This window comes from Acipenser ruthenus, chromosome 28 (assembly GCF_902713425.1).
Source record: "Acipenser ruthenus chromosome 28, fAciRut3.2 maternal haplotype, whole genome shotgun sequence".
In the NCBI taxonomy this organism is placed as follows: domain Eukaryota; kingdom Metazoa; phylum Chordata; class Actinopteri; order Acipenseriformes; family Acipenseridae; genus Acipenser; species Acipenser ruthenus.
This window is the reverse complement of record NC_081216.1, coordinates 1618097-1646091: the sequence shown is the minus strand read 5'-3', so window position 1 is coordinate 1646091 and position 27995 is coordinate 1618097. Positions and strand designations below refer to the sequence as shown.

Sequence of the window (27995 nt, the reverse complement as noted above, 5' to 3'; positions counted from 1 at the left end):
TGCTTTCCAGACTCCCTTTCGTGCTCCAGAGCACTGTGTGTTTGCTTGGGTAAAGGGATACTACATTCCTTGTAATTAGCAAAATGCAATTCTGGCTCTTGAAGGGGAGGGGAGGGGGGAGCCAGGAATCTCTTCCCAGCCTGCCTGCCTTGGTGATGGGCTGCCCTCCCTTCAACGCTTCCTGGCTCTGCCTGAGGACTCGGAGGCGTGTCTACAGCCCGGTATAAAGTCCAAGAAGCTACAATTGTGCAGCCAGTCTAGAGCCTGAGCTAAAGAATGTGTTTCTGTACTTGACTGAGGGTATTTGACTCAACAACAACCAGCACCACCTATATATAGCAGGAGCTCAGTTGCAATTAGAAAAATCGAAACCTTTTAATTTCTTTTCTTGCAATTTTAACAGACTTCATTTTTTAAATTTTTTTTTGGTAGTAGAAATATCTGCTGATTTAAAAACATAAGTAAATCAACTTTGCAGCCATCTGAAAAAGTCCTTATATTTCTATTCCTAAGGATATTCTTGCATTCATTTTTTGAAGAAAAAAACAAACGAGCAAACCAAAGAAAAACTATATTTTGAGGCATCTATCCTGTCTATAAAGGACCGAGGAGTCTTGCACCTGCTTGTGGAGGGAGGGGGAGGGGAAAAGGAACCCAGTCTGTATTCTTCAATCATGCCCTCTCGCCGTGGCATCTCCGTGGCAGTGCTCTTGGCGCTCTGGGGCCTGTGCCTGAGTGATGAAGCCATCCGCTGCCCGCCCTGTTCCGAGGAGAAGCTAGCCCGCTGCAAGGCGCCGGTGGGGTGCGAGGAGACTGTGAGAGAGCCAGGCTGTGGGTGCTGCCCCACCTGCGCCCTGGCCAAGGGCAACTACTGTGGGGTGTACTCTCCCCGCTGCGGCTCCGGGATGCGCTGTTTCCCACCCCCGGGGGTGGAGAAGCCTTTGCACTCCCTGATGCTTGGCCAGGGAATCTGCATGGCAGAATCGGAGCTCACACAGTTACAGGCCACAGGTAAGTCCATTGTCTTTTTATGTGACATTCTGTCACATGATGTTTACTGTTTGTTTTTTTTGTTTTTTTTAACTAACGCTGTCTTTTAGCACCCCGTAACATCCTGTAGGGGCATCCCATACGTTAGCATATAGAATATTGTATAGCGTTCTGTACGATACAAGCTGAAACACCGAAGACGACCCTTTCAGACCATAGATTGGTTTACAAGCGCGACCTGGTGAATTGCAGCCAACCAAATCTTACTCTCAAGGCAGCTTCAAGAAACGCACCAATGGGCACATGTGTAATCAAACTTTCGCTACCTGACAAATGACATTTGAGTTATTTGGGATTCCTTTACTGTAGACACTACACCATTCTGTATTTGACATTCTTTGTTAAGCGCTTTGAAATTCTTTGAGCACAACAAAAAAAAACAACCCAACAACATATAGACAGCTTTGAGATATAACAGCATTGTAATCAGCGGTATGGTGAACAGTTTTACTCTTACAGAAGCATGATCTATCTTTCAGAAGCCCTTGCCAGTCCAAAGTCCCTATGTGATCAAGTTGGTTATCCTTATGTAATACTGGCATCAACGATTAAACAGTTCAGAAGGTTTGCAGGTGAAAAAAGCATGGAAACTACAAAACACTTTTAAAAAGTGTTAACATAAAAACTTCTTCTTCTTCTTCTTCTTCTTCTTCTTCTATATTTCTGTGTGCGGAATGCTCCATTACTTTAACCTTAGCCTTAAACTAAAGTTGAACAACTGATACTGGATTAGTCTTGTTGTAAAATATGTGACATTAATTCAAAAGCCAGCTTGTTACTGTACATGGTAAAGGATCAGTTAATCTACACGGGAACCCAATTAGCAGCCTGAAGCAACTGAGAGCTTTTCTCGCGTCTCAGAAGCTAAAGCAGCCCTCTGTCAATGGAAAGTAAACATTTGCGCTCCCTATACAAGCCTCATCAGTGTAATTGACTGCAAACGAGGTGTCACGTTTAAATGAGACTCTACATAAATAAATCACCTCTGCCTACTGTAAATCACATTAAATTAGGCTGAACCTTGCTATTTAGATCAGCAGACTACCTGAAAAAAAAAAAACTTTCCCTTACTGTAGTTCAGCCATGGTTTATAGTGCTTTTTTAAAAATTTAGACTGCCTTGTTCTACACAGAAAGATCTTGCAAGCTGTGAAGCGCACAGGGCAGCGCTCACACGACAACGCTATGAAACTGCAGAAGCCAATGCTGTGATCACATATTATAAACCATCTTTAATTTGGAGGGAGGTATCGTATTTTGGAGAGTCATTGAACAGTTCACGGATACAGCAGGGGGAAAAAAATGCTGGTTTCAACAGGGGACCATGGAGAAGTGGGTGGCATGGTTTAGTGATGTAAGCCACAAGCTGATACATTTGTGTACTGTACTTGTGTTCAAGCCCTGTTCTAAATTGTTTCATTGAACCAATTAAACCTCCATCCAGACCCTGAAGTGGTTAACTATATCATTTTACCCGTTAAACCTTGAGTGGAATGGCACCTCCAGGACTGGGATTGGCCATGCCTGACATAAAACACCTTTCCATGTTTTTTCTAGGATGGTTGATTCCGAGGTACTGTAAAAATGCCCAGCTGCAGCTTATTGGCGGTGGTATAGGTTGATCAAATTATTATTATTATTATTTATTTCTTAGCAGACGCCCTTATCCAGGGCGACTTACAGTCGTAAACAAAAATACATTTCAAGAATCACAGTACAAGTATTAATACAATTAAGAGCAAGATAAAATACAATGACTTCGGTTCTAGCAAGTACAAGTATATGACAAAATACAATTCAATAACGGAGCAGATAACAGTGTCAGTGATAGTTACATCAGGATATAATTGAATACAAAATACTACAGATTAAATAACACTTGTGACAGATTACAGTACTCTAAAGTACAGGATTAAATGCAGTAAAATAGGGAGCAGATAAGAGCAAGTAAGGCGCATTAAGGAAGAGTGATAAAGTGTCCACAGGGAAAAGAGGAGTTCTACAGGTGCTGTCTGAAGAGGTGAGTCTTGAGGAGGCGCCGGAAGGTGGTCAGGGACTGGGCAGTCCTGACATCTGTAGGAAGGTCATTCCACCACTGCGGGGCGAGGGTGGAGAAGGAGCGGGCTCTGGAGGCAGGGGAGCGTAGAGGAGGTACAGCCAGTCTTCTAGTGCAGGAGGAGTGGAGAGGTCTAGTGGGGGTGTAGGGAGAGATGAGGGTCTGGAGGTAGCTGGGTGCAGTCTGGTCAAGGCATCTGTAGGCGAGTACAAGAGTCTTGAACTAGATGCGAGCGGTGATCGGGAGCCAGTGTAGTGAGCGGAGCAGAGAAGTTGCGTGGGAGAAGCGAGGCAGAGAGAACACCAGGGGAGCAGCGGAGTTCCGGATGAGCTGGAGCGGACGGGTGGCGGACGCAGGGAGGCCAGTCAGGAGGGAGTTGGAGCTGGGTGGCGTAGTTGGTGACAAAATGAACCTGCTATTATACATTTCTTAGGGCTTTTCTAGCAGCGGTGGCCAAAGCTGGCCCTTCCACTTCTGGTCTTTATTGCAACCCTGTTCTAAATTGTTTACTTGAACTAAATAAAACTCCATCCAGACCGTGAAGTCGTTAATTAGTTCATTTTACACGTTAAACCAGGAGTGGAATGGCCATCCAGGACTATGATTGGACACTCCTGTTTTATAGCTATAGTTGAAGCCCAATATAGCACAACAGCACTCAGCAGATGGTCCCAAATATATATTTGAACTGGTGGCTATTAAAGCATTTCGATGGTCTAATTCAAGGCACTCTAGTTATTTTAAATTAATGCTCTACAGATTGGCCAAGACAGAGCTGTATTTTTGTGGTTGGTGGATTTTCTGTGGGCAGCAGCCCAGTTAAACCCTCAGAGCAATGTTGGTAGATAAAAAAATTAATAAAATAGGTTGCAGAATTAATGCAGCTTTTGTGGGTTCATGGTTTATGAGGTGAAGCCTAATGAATTACACTGAATGCTCAACACATTCCTGGCCAAAAACCGTGAGAGCTGTCTAAAGAAGCCAACCTTGGTGCAATTTCAGACTTATTCTGGACACTACCTTATTCCTTGCACTGTGCATAGAGAAATCATTTTCCTGATACCAGTTATTTGTGGTTTGCAAACTATTTTTTTGGGGTGCATCTTTCCTTCCTGGAATAAAGATCTTTGAGACCCTTTTTATCATTTACCGAGAATCTGGCTACTTCAAACAAATTGTATATGCATACAATGTAATAGGAATGTACAGAAAATGCAAGTATGATTAATCCCTTCTACAAATTATTTGCCAGAGATTAAAAAATAAACTTCTTTGTATTAATCCCAGTGGATAAAGAAAAGACCGAAAAGATTGTTAGGAAGCTTATCCATGTGTTTCATTTGGAATAAGGTCACTTTTTAATAAGTAACTACAGTTCTGGACACTTCTAAAAGTTAAAGGCATTTGACTTTGAACTCCTTTTTAATGCATTGTTCCTTAGGCTGGGTAGCACAAGACAGACATTACACTGTGCATGTATAGAACTGAACATTTGGCCTTTCTTTCTTTTTTTCTGCTCGGGTACCTCAGCTGTGTTACCGCGTCTCCTTTAACTGAGCTTATGGTTCACTTACAGCACAAAGTCAAATTGGAAGCAAATTCAAAGCATGGTAAACATGGGGCGAGTGATAAACTCGAGATCCTGAGAACAAAAAACAAGTGAGCTCTTTGGCTCTTTTTTCTCTTTCTATTGTTGCCAACAAAGTAGACCAAATAGGATTTCTGGTTTCAGAGCTCCGATTTTATAACACTTTCTGGGATTACTCCTAAAATGATTTCAGGGGTGCATTTGCTGTAGGTACATTTGCCTGGTTAGGTGCATTTACACACGTCAAACCATAAATGTGGTGGTATAATATAAACAATTAACTTCAAAAGCATTGGTTTCTGTTGATGCCCATTGCTTTATGCAAAGGTGGCATTGTAACAGGGCTTTGACCCCTAAGAGTCTCTTCTGCATTAGTGGGTCTAGAGCTTTTAACCTCATCTCATCACACTATCAGGGGACACCATCTGTAACAGCCGTGTATCACACAACACATGCATATCCCTGTAGCTCGCTGCCCCCTGTCTGCCGTACAGCAAAGATGGGCCCAACCATCGATGCCAGATGTAATTAAAAATCCTGATAAAGGAGTTACTGTCCAAATATTTAACAATGTGGATATTTTCCAGCAATGTCCTCTGACTCTTCTCCATGGGATGTCAGGGCGATGTTTACAGTCTCTGGAGTAGCAGAATAAATATTCAGTGCCAGTAATGAAAATGAAAGTTCCTGTAAGGTCAGCTCTATAAACCCGCAGTCCAGAAAAGGGGGCCGCACTAAGTATAGGTTAGCAAATTATTTCCAGTGTTCTAACAGGTGTGCAAAACGATAGCTACAAACATAGATGAGGTTACAGTCATACACTGTGTAGTGTGCGTGGCTGAGCTAACAGCTAATGGTAAAAGTGGTTAGACTGTAGCTGTGGACAGTTTGCATGTTTCTATCTGAAACCTGGACTGAAAGCGATTTTAAATGAGTCCTGTTATTTTTCATCAACGTAACGCTGTAAAGTCAAAGCCGTTGAATTATAATAGGTAACACATTACAGGGCAGCAGTATGGAGTAGTGGTTAGGGCTCTGGACTCTTGACCGGAGAGTCGTGGGTTCAATCCCAAGTGGGGGACACTGCTGCTGTACCCTTGAGCTAGGTACTTTACCTAGATTGCTCCAGTAAAAACCCAACTGTATAAATACTAATTGTATGTAAAAATAATGTGATATCTTGTAACAATTGTAAGTCGCCCTGGATAAGGGCGTCTGCTAATAAATAATAATAATAATGAAGTGTCTCTAATTACTGTGTAGTTACAACGTTATGAGGCATAATTACAATGCACTTAATGTGTAAATCTTTTTGCACAACATAACCCTATTCCTAACCCTTTTCTGATACAATTGTGTTCTTACGTATATCGTGTTAAAAGATGTACATGTTTACATTGGAACTATACATAAGAAGATTGTAATTATGTGTAAGTACTGTACACATGTATTTACTAAGTAACTACTATGTAAATACACAGTAATTAGAGAAACTTCATGCAAAGTGTTACCTAATATAATTGTTTGTTTGTCTGTTTGGGGTGTGGTGTGGCATCATGAGATCTATCCATTCCCGAGATCTCTTTACCAGCATGCAATATTGCAGTTGTATCACGGATGTGGAGAAGATGGGTGGTAAGGGGTGGTGCTGAATAACCTCAAATGAACCCTCTGCCTCACTACTTGGTCAGAGTCCAGCTTCCTTATCTCAGCAAGTTTGACCTTGGAAATAAAAAAAGGAAAAAAATAACAAACATGCAAAGGGGCCCTTTTTTCCATTTTCCACAAGCATGGGAACTGTCAGACTGTGCATAAACTTCCAAATCACTCCATAGCCAATTAACTATTTGAAGGCACTGTTATTAGCTATAACAGTAATCATTTTTAACAAGGTTGCCATTTTTTATTTTTTTAATGTATCCAAAATTAAAATTAAAATTCATTGTATTTTCAGTGAAGAAAAGCCATTAATCATAAGTACTGTCTCCTATTATGTGTATCTTTATTTAAATATTTTGCAAGCTACTCTGGGGAATAATATTAAATTATCAGTGTACACTCTCAGGATTCTGTTAATCTGGCTGCTCTGAGGGTTCAAACACGTGCGGGAGAATTGTTTTCCATATCAGCTCCAGAAGATGTGAAATTGTATTCCATCACAGTATGAAGATGTAATTTGATCATCTTTCTTTCTCAGTTTTTTTTTAAATTTAATTATGTTCTTAGATCTCTGTATCAGGGTTGCCAGTTCAGTTTAAAACTAGCAGAATTGGGCTTGCCCGAGCAGGCAGTCGCTTACAAATTTATTTCGTCGCTTTTGATACATATTTGGGGCTTTTTTGGTTTCTGGTCGCTTGTGTCAAAAGTAAAAAAAAAAAAACATAACAAATGTTTGTGGACAATGCCTATATAAAAACTGTAGATTCTCGGTCTCAGTGCGTGGCACAAGCCTATAATCTTCCACTACTGCACACTTATGAGCCTCAGACCCCTTCCCTGGTCTGCTTCTCGCAGCGCAGTCCTGCCGAGTTGTGCCCCTTGCTGAATTTTGCATGGCAGGTGTGACCAGAAATGGGGTGTGGCTCGGGTTTTGCTTCTTTTGGGCTTCATTTGAAGAAAGAGGTCGCTGTTTTGCTGTCAGAAATCTGGCAACCCTGCTCTGCGTGCTGCTGATTAAGTTTGAACCACATATGTTTTTATTGTGTTGTAATTGTTTTTTTATACATTGCAATTGTCATTATATTGTTTTCCAGGACCCCCTTGTAAAAGAGGGATCCGTCTCAATGGGCAGATCTCCTGGTTAAATAAATAAATATTGTACGTTTGTTGGTCCCTTTAAGAGAAAAATCTTTGAACAGACAACGGAGGCCAAATAAACACTTTATATAATGCATATACTGTATACTGCATGAGGTACATACACAATTAATTCTAACAGACACTGTATTAGGTCATGTTGCTTCTGATCATTTTAATTACTAATGAATGCCTTATTTATTCATAGCTGAGATAATCTAGCTCAATACCGTTCAAGCAATGGTGTTGATGCTTGAGATCACCTTGTAAAATCAATACGTCTGAACTTTCTGACTTTCTTGAAATGGAATCAGATAATTAGATGCGTTGGAGACTGGCGGTACAGTAGTAGGATTTAGAGTTTTCTCACAAATGTGTGTTACAATGTACAGCTATGGTCAAAAGTTTTGCATCACCTAGAATTTGAGGATTGAGACATCATTTAAAAAAAAACTATATGAACATAATTCAGATCTTTTATTTAACATCATGTAATCAAAGAAACTACAAAATGATATTGCACAAGTCTACCGGAAGCCATGATAGTAGTACAGTAGTATTTCATGTTAGATTTCGAAATGTCAACATTTTTCCATTCTTGTCTTTTTTTTCGTGAAGTATATGGAAAACTACAAAAGCGGGGTGTAATTCAGTATGTTAACGTAACATTATTCCGCGGGTTGCATTCGACTTTATGAAGCAGAATGAGTTCAATCTATAGGGTGATGCAACACTTTTGGCCTGAGCTGTAGAACAAAATCTGCTCATAAATGAAGATTAATGCCACAGGGGTCACTGGGCACAGTAAGCAGCAGAGTTCAAATCTCTGGTGATGAGGGTTAATGTTTAACGCTGAAAGCAAACAAATGCTGGTTTTCTCTTGCTGCCAGACTTGTACCACAGGGCTTGGGTATCTGCCAGTTATGTTTTTCTAAGAAATGTAATAATAATTAAAAAAGAATCATGACTTTTCACTTTATTTTCTAGTAAATAGCGTTCAGTCCCTTGTTGTCCAATACTGTACATTTACCTCGGGTGAACTTTCCATGGCTCCCCTCTGTGAGTTGAGATAGCTGAGGCGGCTCTTTCAAATCAATGGCACTAATTTCCCAGCTTATAATTACTGTGTCTTTACATAGTAGTTACTTAGTAAATACCTGTGTAATTACACATAATTACAATGTTATTATGCAAAGTTACAATGCACTTAATGTGTACATCTTTTTGCTGGATATAACCCTAACCACCCCTAACCCTAACCCTAAGATTGACTTTATTTACGTGTCTGTATGTCACCAGTGGCTTCGCTTGTGTTTGTGCCCAGAGTCATAGTCGTCTTCAAGATTTTTAGCCTTCTTAAAGTAATAGAAGAAGTTCCTAATGCTCTTTTCATTGCACCAAAAGGACTGCTGACTGAATCAGACAGGTGTGTGGGGAGATGGGAGTCATGTGACTTAGCTTGCATTTATTATGTGAGTTTTGGTCACAACTGCTGCCTATAGAAATTAGTACCGGAACAGTGTTTCGGCAAAACCGCACCACTGTCCACCACACAATGGAGCGCGGTTTGGCACAATGAATGGTAGGGTGTGGTCAGGTCATGATTAAGCTGCACCCTCTTCAGGTATGGAATCGGGAGTACTCTTTTCAGGCTTTTTCATCAGCAGAACATGAATCTATTTCTGTCTGAAAAAGCCCTGAAAGATAATTGTAGAGCTCTCAGGCTTTATAAAACAAAAAAGGTCCTGCCAACCCCAATAATAAAACATGATGCTGATTATAAATCACAACCACCAGAGGGATATAGTCAATATAGAGCCAGTCCCATTAAAGAGAGATTTAAACTGAAAGAAAATGACAAGGAGATATGGTGAGCTGGTCTTCATATGTACACCACCATGTTATAAAGCAACACACACTGGTATTCCATTACAATACTGCGATATCATATCGGTACTAGTATAGTAGGCAGTGAAAGAGTTAAACAATCCTGGTTGGGGTTATTTAAGATTATGATAATTGAGCAGTCAGCATTATTTTGAAACTCTGCCTTCCCTTAAAAGCATTATCAAGCAAATTCCATTCTGCTGAGGTTAGCGCTCATGTTACTGTATTTATTTTCTACAAGACCCATTAAAATAGTTTAACACGTTTTCAGGGAGAGAAGAAAAAAACGACTGAACATTTCGCAATCTGCCAAGAATGTTAATGTAAAAGCTAAACAATGGTGTTCAAGAGACAATCTGTACAGCCCGGGAGTTAATTGAGATGATAAGAGACTTTCCACGCAGCACCTGATCTCAACTATGCGGGTACGGTTTCATGGTTTATCTTATAGCCCCAGGGGTGAAGGATTTCGTTTCCCTCCCTGAACACCTGTGAACATTAGCCAACAATATCAATAATTAGGTTACACAAGACTTAACATTCAGCAAATCATCTACAGTATTCATTTAGCCTGGTAGAGATTTTTAAATTAGACAAACGTTTGCGACAATCGCTTCGACTGTGTAAATACGTTAACACTTTGTTGTACCTGAGATCGTGTCTCAGTCTGTGCCACCCATTGTTCTAGTCCTTGTTCAACATGCTCCCTAAAGAGGCATTTTCTTATATCTGGGTTTGTCCACTGAAAGCCAGCCAGCCTTGACAATCCTGTCTCTTTCTAAGTTACCCTGATCTGCTCGAACAAGCCTGCTTGTATTTCACCAGCCTCTACCTTTCAACTCCAGCAGCTCGGAGAGAAAAATCTGATGGAACTTAAAATGTTGTTTTAGGATCTTAATACCCTTGCATACCTGCACACCACAGCATCGCTCTGCTAATGGGAATGGAATGATCCAGCTATCCGTTGCAACCTGATGAGAGGCTTTCGTGGTCAGGGCAGTGGCTTTCTGGAATGCACCTGCAGCCAGTAATCGTTCCAACAAAGAGATCAAATACTTAACGTTAACTAAAATAACCTGACTGCCTCAAAGCATGTGTGTGTGTGTGTGTGTGTGTGTGTGTGTGTGTGTGTGTGTGCAGGGTGTGTGTGTGTGTGTGTGTGTGCAGGAAGGGTGTGTGTGTGTGTGTGCAGGGGGGGTTGTGTGTGTGTGTGTGTGTGCAGGGGGGGTTGTGTGTGTGTGTGTGTGCGTGTGGGGTGGGTTGTGTGTCTGTGTGTGTGTGTGTGTGTGAGCGGGGGGTGTTGGTGTGTGTGTGTGTGTGCAGGAGGGGTGTTTGTGAGTGTGTGTGGGCAGGGTGGGTGTGTGTGTGTGTGCAGGGTGTGCAGGGAGTGTGTGTGTGTGGATATACATGACTGGAGTTACTAAGAAAGCAGGAGAGAGAGAAAAAAGTGAATGAGAGCGAGAGAGGGAGAGAGAAGACATAAAAAAAATGAAAAAAAGCAATAGAAAAATCAATCTTGGCAGAAAGTCCAGCTTCAGGAAATACCTGCGGAAAGTTTCAATGCCATTGGCTTGTTTCCATTTCATTCTTGCCACCACTTTCCTGTTTCTTTTTTTTTCTTTTCTTTGGTATTCTGGAAAAAATAAACTCTGGTGACATTGCAGGCTGACCACCAGGAATGGAGGTGCCCAGATTCTGAAAAGAAAACGCCCAGGAACAATAAACAAGGTGTTGCATAGGGAGTTTGAAAAATCAAACAGGGATACCTGTATAATCCCAGTCAGTGTACTAAGAGACCCAAGGTGCATCATTACCAGAACATCACATCACCAAAAATAGTAATAGATGCATAGTGATAGACTATGGCTTATCAGCGTGTATTACGGATACATTATATCATTGCGATTCCATCGGAATATCAAAATATACAATTGTGTACTTACATATGTCGTGCAAAAAGATCTACACATTAAGTACAGAATTACATTGTAATTAAGAGCACACATGCATTTACTAAGTAACAACTATGTAAATACACAGTAATTAAAGACAATGTAAAGTGTTACCAACTATAGTACCAAGATGGTACCATTCTACCAATAGCTGCCTACCTTAGTGCCTCTTGAATGTTACTGAAGATAAATTACCCTTTGAGAATTGTTTTTCCCAGGAGGACTGTGTGCCAGTCTGCCAGTCTTATTTCAGCTGTGTGTCGAGGCTGAGTCACCACTCAGCCATGAGGACATGATTTAGGGTTAAAGTCCTGACCCTCTTATTAGAGGAGTTTTCTAACAAAATAAAATAGAAGAAAAAAAAAGCATGGCCAAACGCCAGTCCCAAATAATAAAGCTTTCTAATGCTGCACCCTGGCCCGGCACCATATTCCCATTGGCTCGTAATTCAGATTACATTGTCTTCTGTCTGACATGGAGAGAGAGAGAGAAAAAAAGGCTTTAGTTAAAAAGAGACATTAAATCAATTCTATTCCCCGTTTGCTCGCATGCGGTTTATTTAAATGGCTCAAAACGGCATCTTCAGGAATTTTCAACAATCCCCGTGAGAAGGCACGGAACAAAAGCTGGGGAGGGAGGAGGGGGGGGGTTGAAAAAAATGGTGAAGAACAATCAGGGCTACACCGAGCCCCACTTAAAAAGAAAACCCTTGGTTCAAGCAATAGCCCTCTTGCCGTGCTAAATGTTTCATATACCGTGACTCATCAGTTAAGAGGAATAACCCAATCCGGCCCACGGCACAATGGATTAATGTTATTCAGGTTTTTGTTTCGCATTCTTTTTTTCTTTTTGCATTTTAAAGGGAATACCCTTTAACCAAATGCCAAAGTCCTTCAGGCTTTCTTTTCCCCTTCTTTTTGTTCATGGAATGCAATCACGCCATCCTGACAATGGCTGTTGAGTGCCACCTCAATGGAAGCCCAAGTGCTGAATCAGCTTGCAAGATCTTAGCTTGCTTCTCTTAGTCTCTCTCTCTCTCTCTCTCTCTCTCTCTCTCTCTCTCTCTCTCTCTCTCTCTCTCTCTCTCTCTCTCTCTCTCTCTCTCTCTCTCTCTCTCTCTCTCTCTCTCTCTCTCTCTCCAGACCCAATAGCCTTGGTGTCAGTTGCCAATGATGACCTACACAGTTTAAAAATTGATTCTCTGTGGACCTCTTGGTCATTAATTGGGGGCTGAATTAGGGCAGCGCAGCACAGCTTCCTTATATAACAGGGCTTCCTTTAGGCTCTCTTTTAATTACACAGCAGTGCTATTGGAATAAGACCCTGTTTCTGTACAGACCTGGCATAACCTAAAATTCTGCATGCCCCAGGAGGATTAAGAAAGGACAGAGTGCACTTTCTTATAAAGGACAGAATACAGTATTGGAGAGGAGCTAAAACCCACTTAAGATCTTGTTTAAGACCAGATTGTTTGATTATCATAACAAATGATGTTGGTCTATTGTACTTGTTTTTATTCACCGTGCAGAAAAAAAAAAATCAGATGGTGATTTACGGTTAACAAATTTAAATAAATACAAATAAACAATGTACAATTTTCAGAATTTTCTGTTTCTAAATTGGCTCAATATGTTTTTTTTTTCTGTCTAGCATATTCGACGGCAATGATTTGTTTTCTTTGGGCGAAATAAACTTGTCTTGCACCCAAGTCCCGTATAAGTTAAGCAGTCAAGAAAATTGTCATAAACTAAGCACGAGCCAAACCATTTGCTTTTTTGGCTTGGTTTCCTATAATTGAATTCTGCTTTAGAATTCTGATTGTGCGTTTTGAAGTTGTGGTTGATGTCCAGATTTACTGAGTTAAGCTTATATGAGGGTGGTTTCTTGAAAGCAATCTGATCCAGTTTTAAAACAGAGAGGGAAATCATTAGCTCCAGTTTGACTGCATGCAACAAACATACAGCTACAGCCAGAGGTTTTGCATTACTTACAATGTTAAGGATTGAGACATCATTTATATATATATATATATATATATATATATATATATATATATATATATATATATATATATCTCAATTATTGTCATTTTTTTCCGTTAAATACATGGCAAAACTACAAAAGCGGTATGTAATTCAATATGTTAACTTAACATTATTCAGCAGGTTTCATTTGAACATTTGAAAATGAGTTAATTCTATAGGGTGATGCAAAACTTTTGGCCATAGCTCTAAATGTCTATTTCTGTAGGATGATCTGTGGCTAGCTTTATAGAGTTACAACCCATTTAAAGCAACAACCTCCATGTTTTCAACCAAGCTCAACATCCACCCTTGCATAAAAACTTTAAAAGACAGTTCAATAAGCAGTCCCCAGAGATGACTTTTATCTCCAACCAACTTGCAGTCAAAACAACTTTCTACAGTAATACAAAGCTGCCTTCTGGTCAGCTATAGTCATGCCTCCTTAGTATCCCAATAGATTGTTTTAAAACATTGAAGTTCAAGCTTCCACATACTGTAAACATGACCTGGGGATACAGTATGTTCCCATCCAATGCATCCAGCACTTCTGTTGTCTGTGCATTTGGCATCTCACGTCAACAGGCTTGCTATAGATTAGCACCTTTCAGTACGTGCCCCAGTTGGAGTACTGAGACTCATCTTCAGGGTAAGGCTCTGATGTGTCAGTGAAGAAGGGGCTTTTCTTCTCAAACAAAGTATGTCACTAACATACAGTTCACACATATCCCCATGTAAAGGATACAAATAACACATTACACATTCTACTGTACATCCGCGACTTGCGTCTCTCTACGCAAGCACAGGGTTGATTTCCATTTCCAAAAACTCTGCACTTTCAAACACCTAACTATAATAATTACGAATTACAGTATTGGATCAGATCTTACTATCCTAGTATTTTTAGTGCTGAAGAATCATTTTTTCCATGTTTTTTATGGTGCTGGTAGCTTTTCAAATGATATTATTTGGGACTCGATTTGATAGTTCACATGCCCTGGTTAAAAAGAAGACATCAAGACTTGAACTCCCATTAAATAAGCTTCTATACTTCTGCATTTCTGAGTGAGTGGGTGCATTCCTCTGTGCAGTAATTTGGGGTTAAGTTGGTTGGTATGGTGAATTCTGGGATTCCTGTGAACACAGATTTCTGGACAAACAAACAACTTAACAGCGTTCGGATGAAGACGGATGACAGGTCCCACGACTGACAACATCTCTAATATATATTTTACTGCCTGTATACATTTATGTTGGAGCTGTATATAGGCAGGTATTGTATTCTTCACCTCGATTGGATTGACAATAGGGCTGATTTTGAAAAAGTTACCAGGACGCAATGACTGAAACAGAGAATGAATCTAAAATGTGATATTTCATAAAAGGCATTATCACACCCTTAATTAGCTCCTGTACCATTGCCGTGGCTCCTCTAACAAACATGCATTTGATCTTTTCATTCCTAATGTATGTTCTTCACTGAGCCTATTTGGAGTTCCCCAATACATCCTGCATTGAGTTCAATATTCACAGCCCAATTATTTTGCCCCCTGATTTTCTCCCATCTATTTCGAATATCCGAAAATGTTTCCCCCTCACTGCAGCAATTCTCAGGAGAAGTGAAGGTTCAGTGGGCGTCGTCCGATCTCACGGCCGAGCCAGCTTCCTCTTCTACTCGAAAGCGGATGTCAGCGGACCCTACCGGCCAGCCCTGCAGGTGTCCGCTCTGAGCTCGCTGGACGCCTGGCCGGTAGGGTCTGCTGCAGCGCGATGAGGAGAAACAGTCCCTTCGGATTTTGCTTCCCGAACCCGCGGGAGCGTCAAGGCCAACGCAACGCTCCCTCTTGAATCTAATATTAAAACACAATTTTACCCAAAACATTTCAATTCATCCGAATGTTAAAGTATCAGATTGCATATTTGCGCTTCATTCCCCCACAGCTAAGCAATCCCCTACATACAGTGTTGGGGCAGCAGTGTGGAGTAGTGGTCAGGTCTCTTGACTGGAGGGTAGTGGGTTCAATCCCAGGTGGGGGACACTGCTGCTGTACCCTTGAGCAAGGTACTTTACCTAGATTGCTCCAGTAAAAACCCAACTGTATACATGGGTAATTGTATGTAAAAAAATAATGTGATATCTTGTAACAATTGTAAGTCGCCCTGGATAAGGGCGTCTGCTAAGAAATAAATAATAATTAAATCACAAAACCAGCCAGATATTCAGATAATAACAGATGGTAGCCTTTCACTATCCACCTCAGTACCACCTGGATACAATTTTCATCCCTGTCAATCTTTTTACACTTTTTCAGACCTTCGATTTATTTCAGAAATATAAAAGCAAAACCTTTTACTTTGTCATATATATATTTTAACAGCTTGCAAGGAAAAGCGAATGTCTTTTTTTATTACGTGCTTCTTTTGCCAACATCTGGAAGACTCAGTTCCAAAGATTAGCTTTTAAATTCCTCCGTCTGCTGGCCAGACCCTGGGGTTTTTGAAAGCTCGTGAAACTTGTTTCTTCTGGGATTTTTTTAAATTTATTTTTTGTAATCCAGAGAGCCAAGCTCAATTTGCTGTGCAGACATACACACACACAGATTCCTATTAATCAAATCACTCAGCTACAGTACCTGTGAGACTTTCTTTCACCTTCTTTTCCAGCAAATAAAACCACACCAGTTATTTACTTAATCATTCTTCAACCAGGAAAAAACACATTGAGACCAAGGCCTCTTTTACAAGGGTGTCCTGGCAAAATGACCAGAAACAGACAGCAGTGATTTCATGAAAAGCAACATTGCACAAAAAATCACCATAAGTTGAACCTAGGATCAGAAACATTTACACTTAGATAACTCTTTGAACCGACTCATTAAAATATCATTGCTCTATGTTTAGCTGATACATCCCGGTTGTTTATCTGATGCACAGGGGGCGCTGTGGTCTATTTGATTTCTCAGCATCTCCGGATCTCCACATTTTAATGTGCTTGATAACACTTTCCATTAAGTGTCTCTAATTACTGTGTCTTTACATTGTAGTTACTTAGTAAATACATGTGCGCTTACACATAATTACAATGCTATTATGTAAATAATAAGACCTGACAGGGTGGGCGGTATTGGGCAATATCGGACCGCCCAAGGGCATAATGAGGGCAGACGCTGCTAGTGGAGGGCCTGAAGCCCCTGGAAAGGGCTTTATTGCGCTTAGAAAATGGGCAGCTGTTATGAAAAAAAAAAAAAAAAAGTTGTGTGGTTTAAATTAGGTGGCGCAAGGATATCTGTCCAGGTGAAAAGGCACTTATGCCGGTACTTTTAATTTCCGGGTCATCTATTGAAAGGTAATGTACCGCCCCTGCCAAGGCTACTAGCCAATAAGATGCCAGGAAATAAAAAGCCTGTTTTCTAAGCTAGTTACGATGTACTTAATGTGTGCATCATTTTACACAATATATGTAAGTACACAATTGTATCAGAAAAGGGTTAGGGTTATATCATGCAAAAACAATGTGTGTGTGTGTGTGTGTGTATGAAGACGTTTCTATGTGTATTTAGGCTATATTTTGGACTGCATCGTTTAGGATACATGACATTTATGACGCAGTTTAGTTTCTAAATTCGCGCTAGTAGGAGAATAACTCTCTTACCCGATTGATAGAAATGATCCCTGATGATTCTAATTCTCTTCAGTTATGTCAATTCGATTTTTCCCATCTCCTCAAGCAGACAGTTTTTGCCCTGCTCCCAGTACAGAGTGTGCTGTATTTGTGACAGGTTGTTCTTGATACTAATGTATCCCATGGCCAACTTGGCAAAGGCTTGACTCATGAAAAAAAAAACATCATAACAGAATTCTTCCATGAAAAAGGGGATTTGCAACAAATGGAAACTCTTTCTGTGAGGTTTAAAGAATGTCTCTTAACACAATGTAACAGATTTAATCTTAGCTTCAAGAGCTGAACTATTCATGAACTAACTAATATAAAAACTAAACAATGAGGCCAGTCAAGGGACCAACTGTTTACTTTCTTATATGCAAAGTCTTTTAGTTAGTTTAATGAAATTAGTTGGGTTTTTACTGGAGCAATCTAGGTAACCTAACCACTACTCCACACTGCTGCCTTAATATTGAAGGTGGCTTTATCGTGACATCAATAGGAGAAAATTGGGAATGTAAAAAAGTAGCCATAATAGGGAGGTGGTCCTGAAGCAAGGTTTTACAAATATCTAACCTCCAAGTTTTTTAAAAGGTCAGAGAAGGCCACTGTTCATAATGAACTGTGTCACTGGGCCCAATTGAATTACCCATATAGCTCAAAGGAAGCTACAGCTGTTTCCTTACCAGCGTGAGCTATGCTGGTTTTTTTTTCTGTTCATTGAATTCTCTTAATAGTCTTGACAGTTAGTTTAAAACCTTCAACAGCTAACTCAGTAACATGCTTACGAATGCGTTTCATTATTTGGTTAAGAATAGCCTGACAGGTGAAGCAGGTTAAGAACCAAATAACCAAATAATTTGGCCCATCAAGCCTCGTTAGCACACTATTCTCCCCTACTGGGGGGGGTGGGGAGGGGGGGTGGGGAGTGGACGGACTAATTTAAAGCCCAGAATCTGGTCTTTGTTTTGTGTTTCCAGTGTTTTAGATCCTACTGCTTCACCTGTCAGGCTATTCCATGCATTTATAACTCTGTGTAAAACATTGCTTCCTACCTTCTGTTCTAAACTTTTGTTCTAAAGTTTTAATTTAATGTAATTGTCAGGTAAAGGAATCCACACATTTGTTTAAGCACTTTGAAATTAATTTGCAAATAGTTTATGAATAGGTTACTTTCAACAAAAATGGAAAAGGGTTGTGAACATTTTAATAAGGCTGTAAAAGACACATGCCCATTTGAGATTTGCACCTTGTTAGAAAGCATATATTTTAATAACCTCACTTAAAAAAACGTGATTCTGATTTGAGGGTGTGATGGAAATCTAGCAGTCTGACTCTGGACGTGTTATATAAACAGGGGAATTTAATTATTCTGTCAAAATCTATGTTTTTAAAGGTGCTGCTCTCAATATCATCTTTAACACAGCACCATCTGGTGTTCAGCAACAGGAACAGCACAAACATGACCCAGCTCACAAACTTTTTACCCTGGGATTAAAGCTGAATTATAGCGCTTAAACCAAATAACAGATAACAAAACAAACTACAAAAACTGTGATAAAGATAACCACTTTTTTATTTCATTTTAATTTCAACAGTTGCTCAAAAAAAATATATAATGATAGGGGTATTTATCAACTCTCTCAGTGTGTAGCATTTAAAATAGTTAACTGTGTTTCACATTGAACACCAGCACAGTAAGTGAACACAGCATCTTTTGCTCTGTGAGTGTGTTGTTGCTGTGGCCAATTAGTTGAACGTTTTCTAAAATAACTTCAGTTAGGAATTATATGATTGAAACGTATTGATTTAAAAATAAAGAAAAAAACTATGTAAAACTCCCATCCAATTGCTGAACTGAACAGATAAAGAGCTTATTCAATCTGGCTGCCTATCTTTGAGAATGATATATTATGTCTTGGTAAATCCTGTTTTGCAAACAAGGGTTGGATCACAAGACAGAAAAAACAATGAGGGAAACTTTAAGTAGCATGCTGTTTAAGCATCTTCAGACCCACACAGTTTGGAACAATCTTGTCAGAAGGTTTTTTTGGAATTTGGCACCTGTGAATCCCACTGCAGGCTGCCAGGGTAGTATTCTGGAGAGCAGTGGTGGCTTTTCAGGAGGATGAGATAAAATGTTGTGCCTGAAGCAGCTCTGCAGAACCTGAGATTAAAAACGCAATGAACAGGGATGAGAAAACTGTAATCGTTTTGCTAGGACTGGTTTGCAGCATTATTAAGGACTGGAATAACAGAAAACTGCCACCTCACTCCTGCAGTTAAAAAGTGTAGCTCCCAAACTGTAAAATCAAATGTTCCTCTTTTGTTTTATTATTTGCATGAGTTTCATTGCCCGTATTACGTTGCAGTCGGATTCTTATTTATAATAAATTTCCTTAATTTGGGCTAAATCTCTGAAGATTCTACAGCCCCATGCTTGCTTTACTGGGTTGCAAGTCGCTTTCCAGTTATTTATTCACATTTCTTTATTTATTTAGTTAACAGACGCTTTTATCCAAGGTGACTTACAAGCATCACAGGGCAATGCAAGTTTACAATGCAAAACAATATTTAAATGCAGTATAAAAAGATAAGATGCAGCAAGTTAGGATTAAAACAATTTGTATCTACAATAACATAATAGTATAGCGCAAGGACAGTGGTTCAGCTGAGAATCCAGTAACGTGGTGCTTAGGTCAGTACATAGTAAGAGGGGTAGACCAAGAGATCTACAAGTGCATTTAAAGAGGTTGGTCTGGGGAAGACAGAGAGAGACGGAGCAGTCCTGAAGTTCTCCAGTAGCTGGTTCCACCACATGGAGGCTGGGGAAGAGAAGGAGCGGGCACGGGAGGATGGAGAGTGTTACATTTAACATCTGTGAAATCCTGGAACTGGCAGGTGAATGTTATGGGTGCCCATGTGCTGACGATGGGTATTTTTATCAGCTGGCAAAAACACGTCTCAACTCTTACAACTAATCCCTTCCCCCACTTCCACCGTCGTCTCTTACGCCTTGGCACAACTTAAAGAGTTTCCATTTGGCCGCTAATCCTCCAGCTGCAGGTGGGTCTACCCCTCCCCATCCTCAGCAATTCTTCTTCCAAACTAGGGAGCCTGTGGAACCTTCATGATTAAAGAAAGTTTCTAAATCCTCCCATTTGATTTCCTGGAGATGCATCGTTTCTCTGAGAGTTTTGCACTTTAATTTCATCAGCATGCAAGTCTTGGCAGCTTGATCAAACCCTATGAACTGGCAAATCATCAGCTGGCTGGCTGTCGAGATGCAATTAATATCACTTCAAAATGTATCCACACATTCTGTATCCACTGTCCAAAGTGTGACTGAAAACAAACAGTGGAGGTACTTATAGGCTTTTGATGTCATGGCAACTATACTCACTTATTTCTATTTAAATCTAGTAATGTGTTTGTGATGTCATTTACACAATAGTCAATGATGTCTACTATTCGATTCTATTTAAACCTTCCGGCATTGTGGCATTGAGTCTGTTTATCCATGTATTTTTTTTATTATTTTTTATTTTTACAGAAAATGAAGAATTGTGGAACCTAGATCATCCCAACAACAGCCACATTCCCTGCAGCCCGCAGGATAAAAAGTGTCTACTGAGACACCAAGCTAAGATCCGAGAGCAAGGGTTAAAAAACGGGAAAATGAAAAACAATGTGAATCGAGAAGAGAACAAGCCTCTGGTGAGTGGGCGTCACGCGTTCCAAAACAAATGTGTCACCCGTGAATGGATGGAGCCCGGGAGAGGAAAATCGAGCCAGTGAAGCAGTTTCATCTGTTTAGGCGGTGCGGCCAGACCTGTTTTCAAAATACAGCCATGGCTTTTTTTGTTTGATAAACAGAACATGCAGGGTCTGTTCAATTGACCTAGACAGTGACCGATCTCAATGTCATACAGAAAAATAACTAATATGTAAGGAAAATTAAAACCAAACCTGGGACCGCTGTGGCAAGGCCTGTTATCTACCATTGTTTATATCATGGGGTTTCCAATTACAGTCCTGGAGGGCCAGTTTAACAGGTAAATGAGATCATTATCTACTTCAGGGTCTGGAAAGAGGTTTAATTAGTCCAATTAAACAATTTAGAACAGGGTTGGATCAAATACCAGGAGTGGAAGGGCCAACTTTGGCCAGACCTGATTAATATTATTTCCGGTAGACACAGCTGTCGTGTCTTATTCTCTACCCATTTTTTTTTTTTTTTTTTAGAATTTGCCATTAACCTGGTTTAAGATTTGGGTTTCTAATTACTGGGTATTTACATAGTAGTTACTTAGGACGCAGTGTGGTCCAGTGGTTAAAGTCCAGGGGCTTGTAACCAGAAGGACACCGGTTCAAATCCCACCTCTGCCACTGACTGACCTGCTGTGTATGACCCTGAGAAAGTCACTTCACCTCCTTGTGCTCCGTCCTGCGGATGAGATGTTAATGTCCTATTGGAAGTGACTCTGTATATCATGCACCGTTCACAGCCTACCTCTGTAAAGCGTTTTGCGATGGTGGTCCGCTATGAAAGGCACTATATAAAGATATTATTATATTAGTAAATGCATATATGCTTACACATAATTACAATGTTATTATGCATAGTTACAATGTTCGAATTGCTGTTTAGGTTCTGCCCCCATGCCAGTCGGAGATGCAGAGAGCTCTTGACAGGCTGGCAAGCCAGACAAGAACCCACGAAGACTTCTACGTCATCCCCCTCCCCAACTGCGACAAGAACGGAAACTTCCACCCCAAACAGGTTTCAGACATGTATTTCTATGGCTGTTAAAAGCTTGTACATTTATCTAATGTCACTGAAGTCTTGGATAGAAACACAACAACAATAGAGAATTGTACACATTGTAGGATATTAAATAAGTAAGCAATTCACACAGCTAAAATCCCCCCCCCCCCTTTTTTTAATGTATTTATTGTTTTTAGAAACTGTTAAGTGAATTTTAGGGGGGAAAAGATGTTGCTCTGCCAAGACTTTGAAAAAACATTACAAAGCAATAAAAAGCATTGCATAGAGTGGAGACTTAACATGTTACAATTACACAAGCTGTGACCAACAGGACAGGGTTAAGATATTAAACAGGCAAGAAGCTGGGGTGTCTTCGGCATGTATCTTACTGTGGCAGTCAACATATTGATGAGTGAGACATATTATTAGATGAAATTGGCTTACTACATGGTGTGCATATTAGTAAATACTGGACGAATCAGTAAACTCTTATTTGCAGTGTTAAGTTTGCTCTCAATACGATGGTGCTAAAGAAAATAACACTACAGCAGTGACATACTGAGAAGCCACAGGCATGTTGGATCTTTTTGTGGAGGGGGAGTGGAGGGGTCAAGTACCACTGACAAGAGTAAAGAGGATGTGGTCCAAAAAAGTTTGAGAGCCACTGCTGTAAAAAATGTGTTTTGCACCTGAATCTTTACACTTGACCTGTTCGTTTCTCCAACAGTGCCTCCCTGCTCTGGACGGTCAGAGGGGAAAGTGCTGGTGTGTTGACCAGAAGACTGGTATTCAGTTGGTGGGGACTCCGGAGGTCAAAGGGGAGCTGGACTGCCACCAGTTTGTAGAATCGATCAGGGAGTGAGCATCGGTCGACACAGGGGCTGTGACCCTCGCGGACTCACCCATGACGAAACTTACTGGTGCTGTTTTGTACAATGATAGAAGGGACAATACCACATAACCTCATACCACCTGTGGTGAAAAGTACTAGGGTGTGCAAAGGAAACAAGTTAAAAATAGACAGAAAAGGCCATCTTTATTTCAATCAATGTTAAAATCGATAATAAACAAATAAATAAATAAATAAAAACGGCACATAACGTACTTGAAAGTTCAATTGAATATTGAGTTAAATCTTGAGTTAATTTTTTTTTTTGTACGTTGAAAACGATCATTTGCTTAGGGTGTTTCAGCTAGATACCAAGCCAACGGTCCTAATCACTGAGTACTGGCTGTAGTTTAAGAAGCAGTCAGCTGTTTTCTTTTTTTTTTTTTTATTGGCGATCGATAACACAAAAAAGGGACTTTTTTTATTAAATCATATATTAAAGGTCAAAACACATATGCCTTGTTGAAATGGTAAGTTTATTTGCACATCCTATCCAATGTTAAAGCTACAGAAAATGTAAAAAATAAATAAATAAATAAAAAAAAAACACACACAGAAAAATGAGTTATATCCTAAGAAAAGGCACCGCATGTAAGTTTGTCAGCTGCAACGAGATGCCAATAAAATCTTCTGAAAGAACTGCATGTTTAATTGCCAATGATCATAAACTCAGGCTTTCTTTCCATCATAACACGGAAATTAAAGAGATTCGATGGAAAAAAGTCTGCTTCGGAAAAATCCAAATCCCAGACCAGATGTACTTGATCTCATATTCTCTAATTCTCTGTTTGTGCGCTACCACAGGGGCTGAGCATAACCGCTTTCTACGGGCTCATAGTACGGTACACTTATGCTGCCGCTTATCTCCTCTCCAGCACAAGCTTCGGTACTAAGAAGCTAACTCTGGTCTCTAGAAGATTTTTGCATGCATGCAAACCAAGTATAACCCATCTACTTTCCTGCTGCACGTGAATCAATCGATGGCCTAGCAATTCAAAAGCATGTTTCCCTAAAATGTAAAACCACTTGGTGTGCCGATATGAATCAGTGCACAGTATCTACAACGCTGCTATTCCCAAAACTCCTGCTCCAGCCTCTTAGTTAGACAATCTCAACATGTTGGCCCGAGAACAATGGTTCGAGTTCCCGTCATTGAGGTCTCCCATATTCACAACAGCATAAACTTTGCGGATGAATACAGTGGGAAGAACTACCCTAGTTTTTAAATGTTGAGTTCCAGCAGTCCATTTCCAGGGCGATTAATAAAACATTCAAATCCGATCTCTAGGCAGTAACTGAACGTCTGTTGGAACTGCTTTATGAGACTATGCAGAATAAACATTCGATAATTTTATGGCTGTCCAGTTTTGCACGTGAACCAAAGTCCTTTCCAAACTCTGTAAACACACGGTTTCATTCTTAGCACACTTCAGGGAAATCAATATCCATAAAACTGCTATTGATTTTTTTTTTATTTTTTAGATTGCTAACAGACATACAAGTACACAACTGGGTTGACTGATAAATGTACCTGATCAATGCCAGGGCTGATCCAAACTAATTTGAATTTCTGACAATACAAAGCACAGTTTTTTTTCACCCCAATTACCCTGATTAAAAAGAATACAAATGATAAAGAAAGTGGAAGCTAATCAGTTAATAACACTGACATCAGCATAAGACCCGTCCCTGCCTCTCGACTACAGAGCTTGCTCTTCAGTAACTGGTAAGTCTTGGAGCTGTATGGTTCGCCATTCACGTCTAGCCCTTGCTTTTCCATTGAATTCAAAGTCTGCCAATACTATCCACATTAACAAAGACTTCTCCTCAACACGCCTATAACTAAATCTGTTTCTTAGTCCTGTTTTTCATTTCCAATTCCTTTTTAAAATCAATTCCCAATTCCCTTTTAATCAATTCCAACACATCATTGATCACAATTGCCATCGGCAGTGTTCTGTTAGAACAAGCTTCTCACAGTGGAAACACAATGACTTCAATTGAAGTCACCGGTTGTCAATTTAACAATCACAACAATTACTGTGTCTAAAATATAAATTCCAATTCCTTCGAAGTAATTGGAATTGGGAATTGATTTTAAAAAGGAAGTGGGAAAGGAACTGGAATTCTATATTGCAAGAACACATCCATGACTTACATGCGCCTCACTGCTCTGTGTTGTACACAGGGCACACTTGTAAAGTCAATTCTTTTTATGTGCTACAATCTTTTAGTAAAGGTGATGTGGAATGTAGAAAAAAGAAATGTGAAAAAATATGCACATTATTTTAAAGGTATTTAGTTGGCAAAATCTTGTGATATCTGCAACAACCAAACCAAGAGTTCAGTGCAGGGCATACTTCGGTATGCAAGATTTAAACTGAAGAGTAGCTTCTCGTTTTCAAGAATGTCAGGGGACCAAGTTTAGATACCGTTACTGTACTTTGGGAATCAGAATAATTGAAAAAGTATAAAGGACTTTCAAAGATTGCCCTGTTGTTTTAAATTCATAATTATCACGGAACAAAACCATCATACAATATCCTGTAAAATTATTTCCAAATCATATTTGCGAATCATGTAGTGCATTATTATTATTATTATTATTATTATTATTATTATTATTATTATTATTATTATTATTATTATTATCTTTCTCAGTAAACTTGAATATTTGACTTTGCTAGTATGAAACATTATTAGTATATTGTATTTAATTTCCACTTTAATTTAATGTATTTCTTGTAGTAAATGGAAATAAAAAATGGAAGACTATTTTGGGAGTATATGATTAGGTGGAATCTATTCTATTTTGGGGGGGAAAAAGTACGGCTTTAAGAGTTTAGTTTAAGATGTGTGCCACTCTTTAAAGAATAACAATATAATGTGTTGTGAATACTTTAATTGTTTTTTTTTTTGTATATAAAACTTTAATACTCCCTATTAGCATCAATAATTCTACATTCATACCAGGGGAATCAGTTAGCCCTCAAAGCCATCATCAAAGCAATATGGAATGGTGTGTGCAAAAAGAAATTATATTGCTTATGTAACTTGTTATATTGCGTTCGATGTAACATTTTGCCATATGTATCATACTTTTTACAATTTAAACCACTTTTACTTAACAACCCCTTTCCCCCAACGGTATGGTCTGGAGATTCAGGTTCGTGCACACCCCCCTTATTCGCTTTCACATTCTTGACATGCTTTGCTCTGTTAATATGCTAGCTGTCACTTTCCTATACTGCAGTGAAGTTTTATTAGGGTCTTCCTAATCAATCCCAATATCTCATAGTCCTGCACTGCAATTTCTGATGAAAAGGAACAAACAAACAACAGTATTGCCTGCGCTGTTAGTAATGACCGGCACTGGTCCTAAGCTGTTTAGACTATACAAAGTAAAGATTTCTATTGACTGGGAAGTATGACTTTCATGGTTTTGATCTATTATTTTCCCTGTCTAATTATTTTATAATGTAATCCTTGTGCACCGCAAACACTTCTCCAATGCTTTTCCCCATAAAATAGCAAACCTCTAATACTAAATGACTTTCCCAACTAAATCGCTACAATTCATAAATTGGTTTCTGTACTTCCATCTTTTCCTACCCCCAACCAAACACACGCACACACACACACACACACACACTTATTTACAATGTGTGCATGCCTTTCACGGATAAGAACTGCCACAGCAGACCTTTTTTAAGTAGACCTGGTTCCAGGAAACCTAGTCTTAGGCAGCTTTGCTGTATCAAACCCCAAGTCTCCCCTGGTGTGGTGTGCAGTGGCCTGAAACTTAGTCTCCTGAAACCCAGCTCCAAGCCTCAAAGTGGCTTTGTGTTCCCTCAGCGTTAAACTTTCTTTCAAAGAGCATTTTAAAGTTGTCCATGTCTTCAAACAATTCTCCACTGGATACCCATGGTCATCCCTGCCCTGTCTTTGATATGTGTTCATGGTCCATTGTTGGTTTATGACAATGACTGTGATTAAACCACACACCACCAGGTTGAATTTAACATCATTAGTGGTCACCCGTGGAAAAGCAATTAAGGCAAATAGTCCATTGATGATCAAGATGGATCATGCAGTTGATCAATGTACTAGTCGTGTTTATCTATGGATGTTTCATCAATCACTGGGTATCCATTGATGGCTATGGTTTCAAAGCTGGTGATCATGGATTGTATGGTCAATGAAATACATATATGGCAACTGTCTGTCTCTGGTGATAAAACTGGGTTCTAGAAAAAGGTTGTGCTCCACTTTCTAACCCCTCTCTTAATCCTCTGCGAATCAGTGAAGAAAATAAAGATGTTGATCTCATTGTGTATGTAAGAATTCATTTCTAAAGATATAGTACTCTATAAATTTGGTTACATGTATTGCATTTTATTAAAGTATTAACATACACCATCTTCTGTCTTGATTTAAATCATTGTATGATTGGGGAATGAAGCAAAACTGCCTCACCGAGATGGTTTTTGGCAGAGACATTGTATACTATGCTGTGTCAGTGGTTTGGAAGATATGATAATAAACTAATGGGTTATCTTCCAAACAGAATTCAGTGTACTCTCCTAGTCTTGGCTTCATGCATGCTTAGTCATCCAGCTACGATGGACTCAGTGACCTGATAGCAGACAGTTATGCTGTGGTTAAACAGTTTATAAACAGGTATTTACACTGAAGACAAACTAATGAAGTACACAACTGCTTGTTTATCGTTTATAAGTGACTGAGAAATAGCCTGATTAAACATTTGTGCTGAGTTGAGGGTTCCTCCTCGGTTAGTCCAAGCAAATTATGTTTTTTTTATTATTATTTTTTTTTTAACATAACCAACGAATCATCGTCAAAGGTAGCCAACGTTTGTCCATTTCTCATTATTGTTTGCTTACAAATGCTTGTCGATTAAAATGACATTTCTAGAGAAAGATACTAAGGCTGCAACTTAATGGGGTATCAAAACCACAGCAATCAACCAAGGAACAATGGATTTCAAAATGATTTTAAATGTGCCAAAAAGTCTCCTAGTCTAGACAGATTATTAAAAAAGACAACACTACTAATTATACATATTTTCATGCTACATTCTTTGGTCTCGCCTTTCGAGGTACTCTTGCCCATTAATTACCTCGCAGATCAGTCCATCTGGCCATCTTTCTGAAATGGCCGATTGAAGCCTCACCATCTAAGGCAGAAGATCAATGGTCCGCCCTTCTGATCTCCCTTCTGTATATTATTGATACAAGGGAATCTAATTATAACTCGACTTCTAGAAGCTTATTTGTGCCGCTGCTTGTCCAGCAAAAAAAGAAAAAG

General features: G+C 39.6%; 1 protein-coding gene across 1 annotated transcript; it reads left to right on the top strand.

Annotated features, from left to right (window-relative positions):
- Positions 1-244: 244 nt before the first annotated feature.
- Positions 245-27086, top strand: LOC117435172 (insulin-like growth factor-binding protein 4). Its single transcript, XM_034058184.3, has 4 exons — positions 245-1011; positions 20564-20727; positions 21662-21793; positions 22506-27086. The coding sequence occupies exons 1-4, from the start codon at positions 675-677 to the stop codon at positions 22638-22640; spliced, it is 768 nt and encodes a 255-aa protein (XP_033914075.1). The 5' UTR covers positions 245-674; the 3' UTR covers positions 22641-27086.
- The last annotated feature ends 909 nt before the right edge of the window (positions 27087-27995 follow it).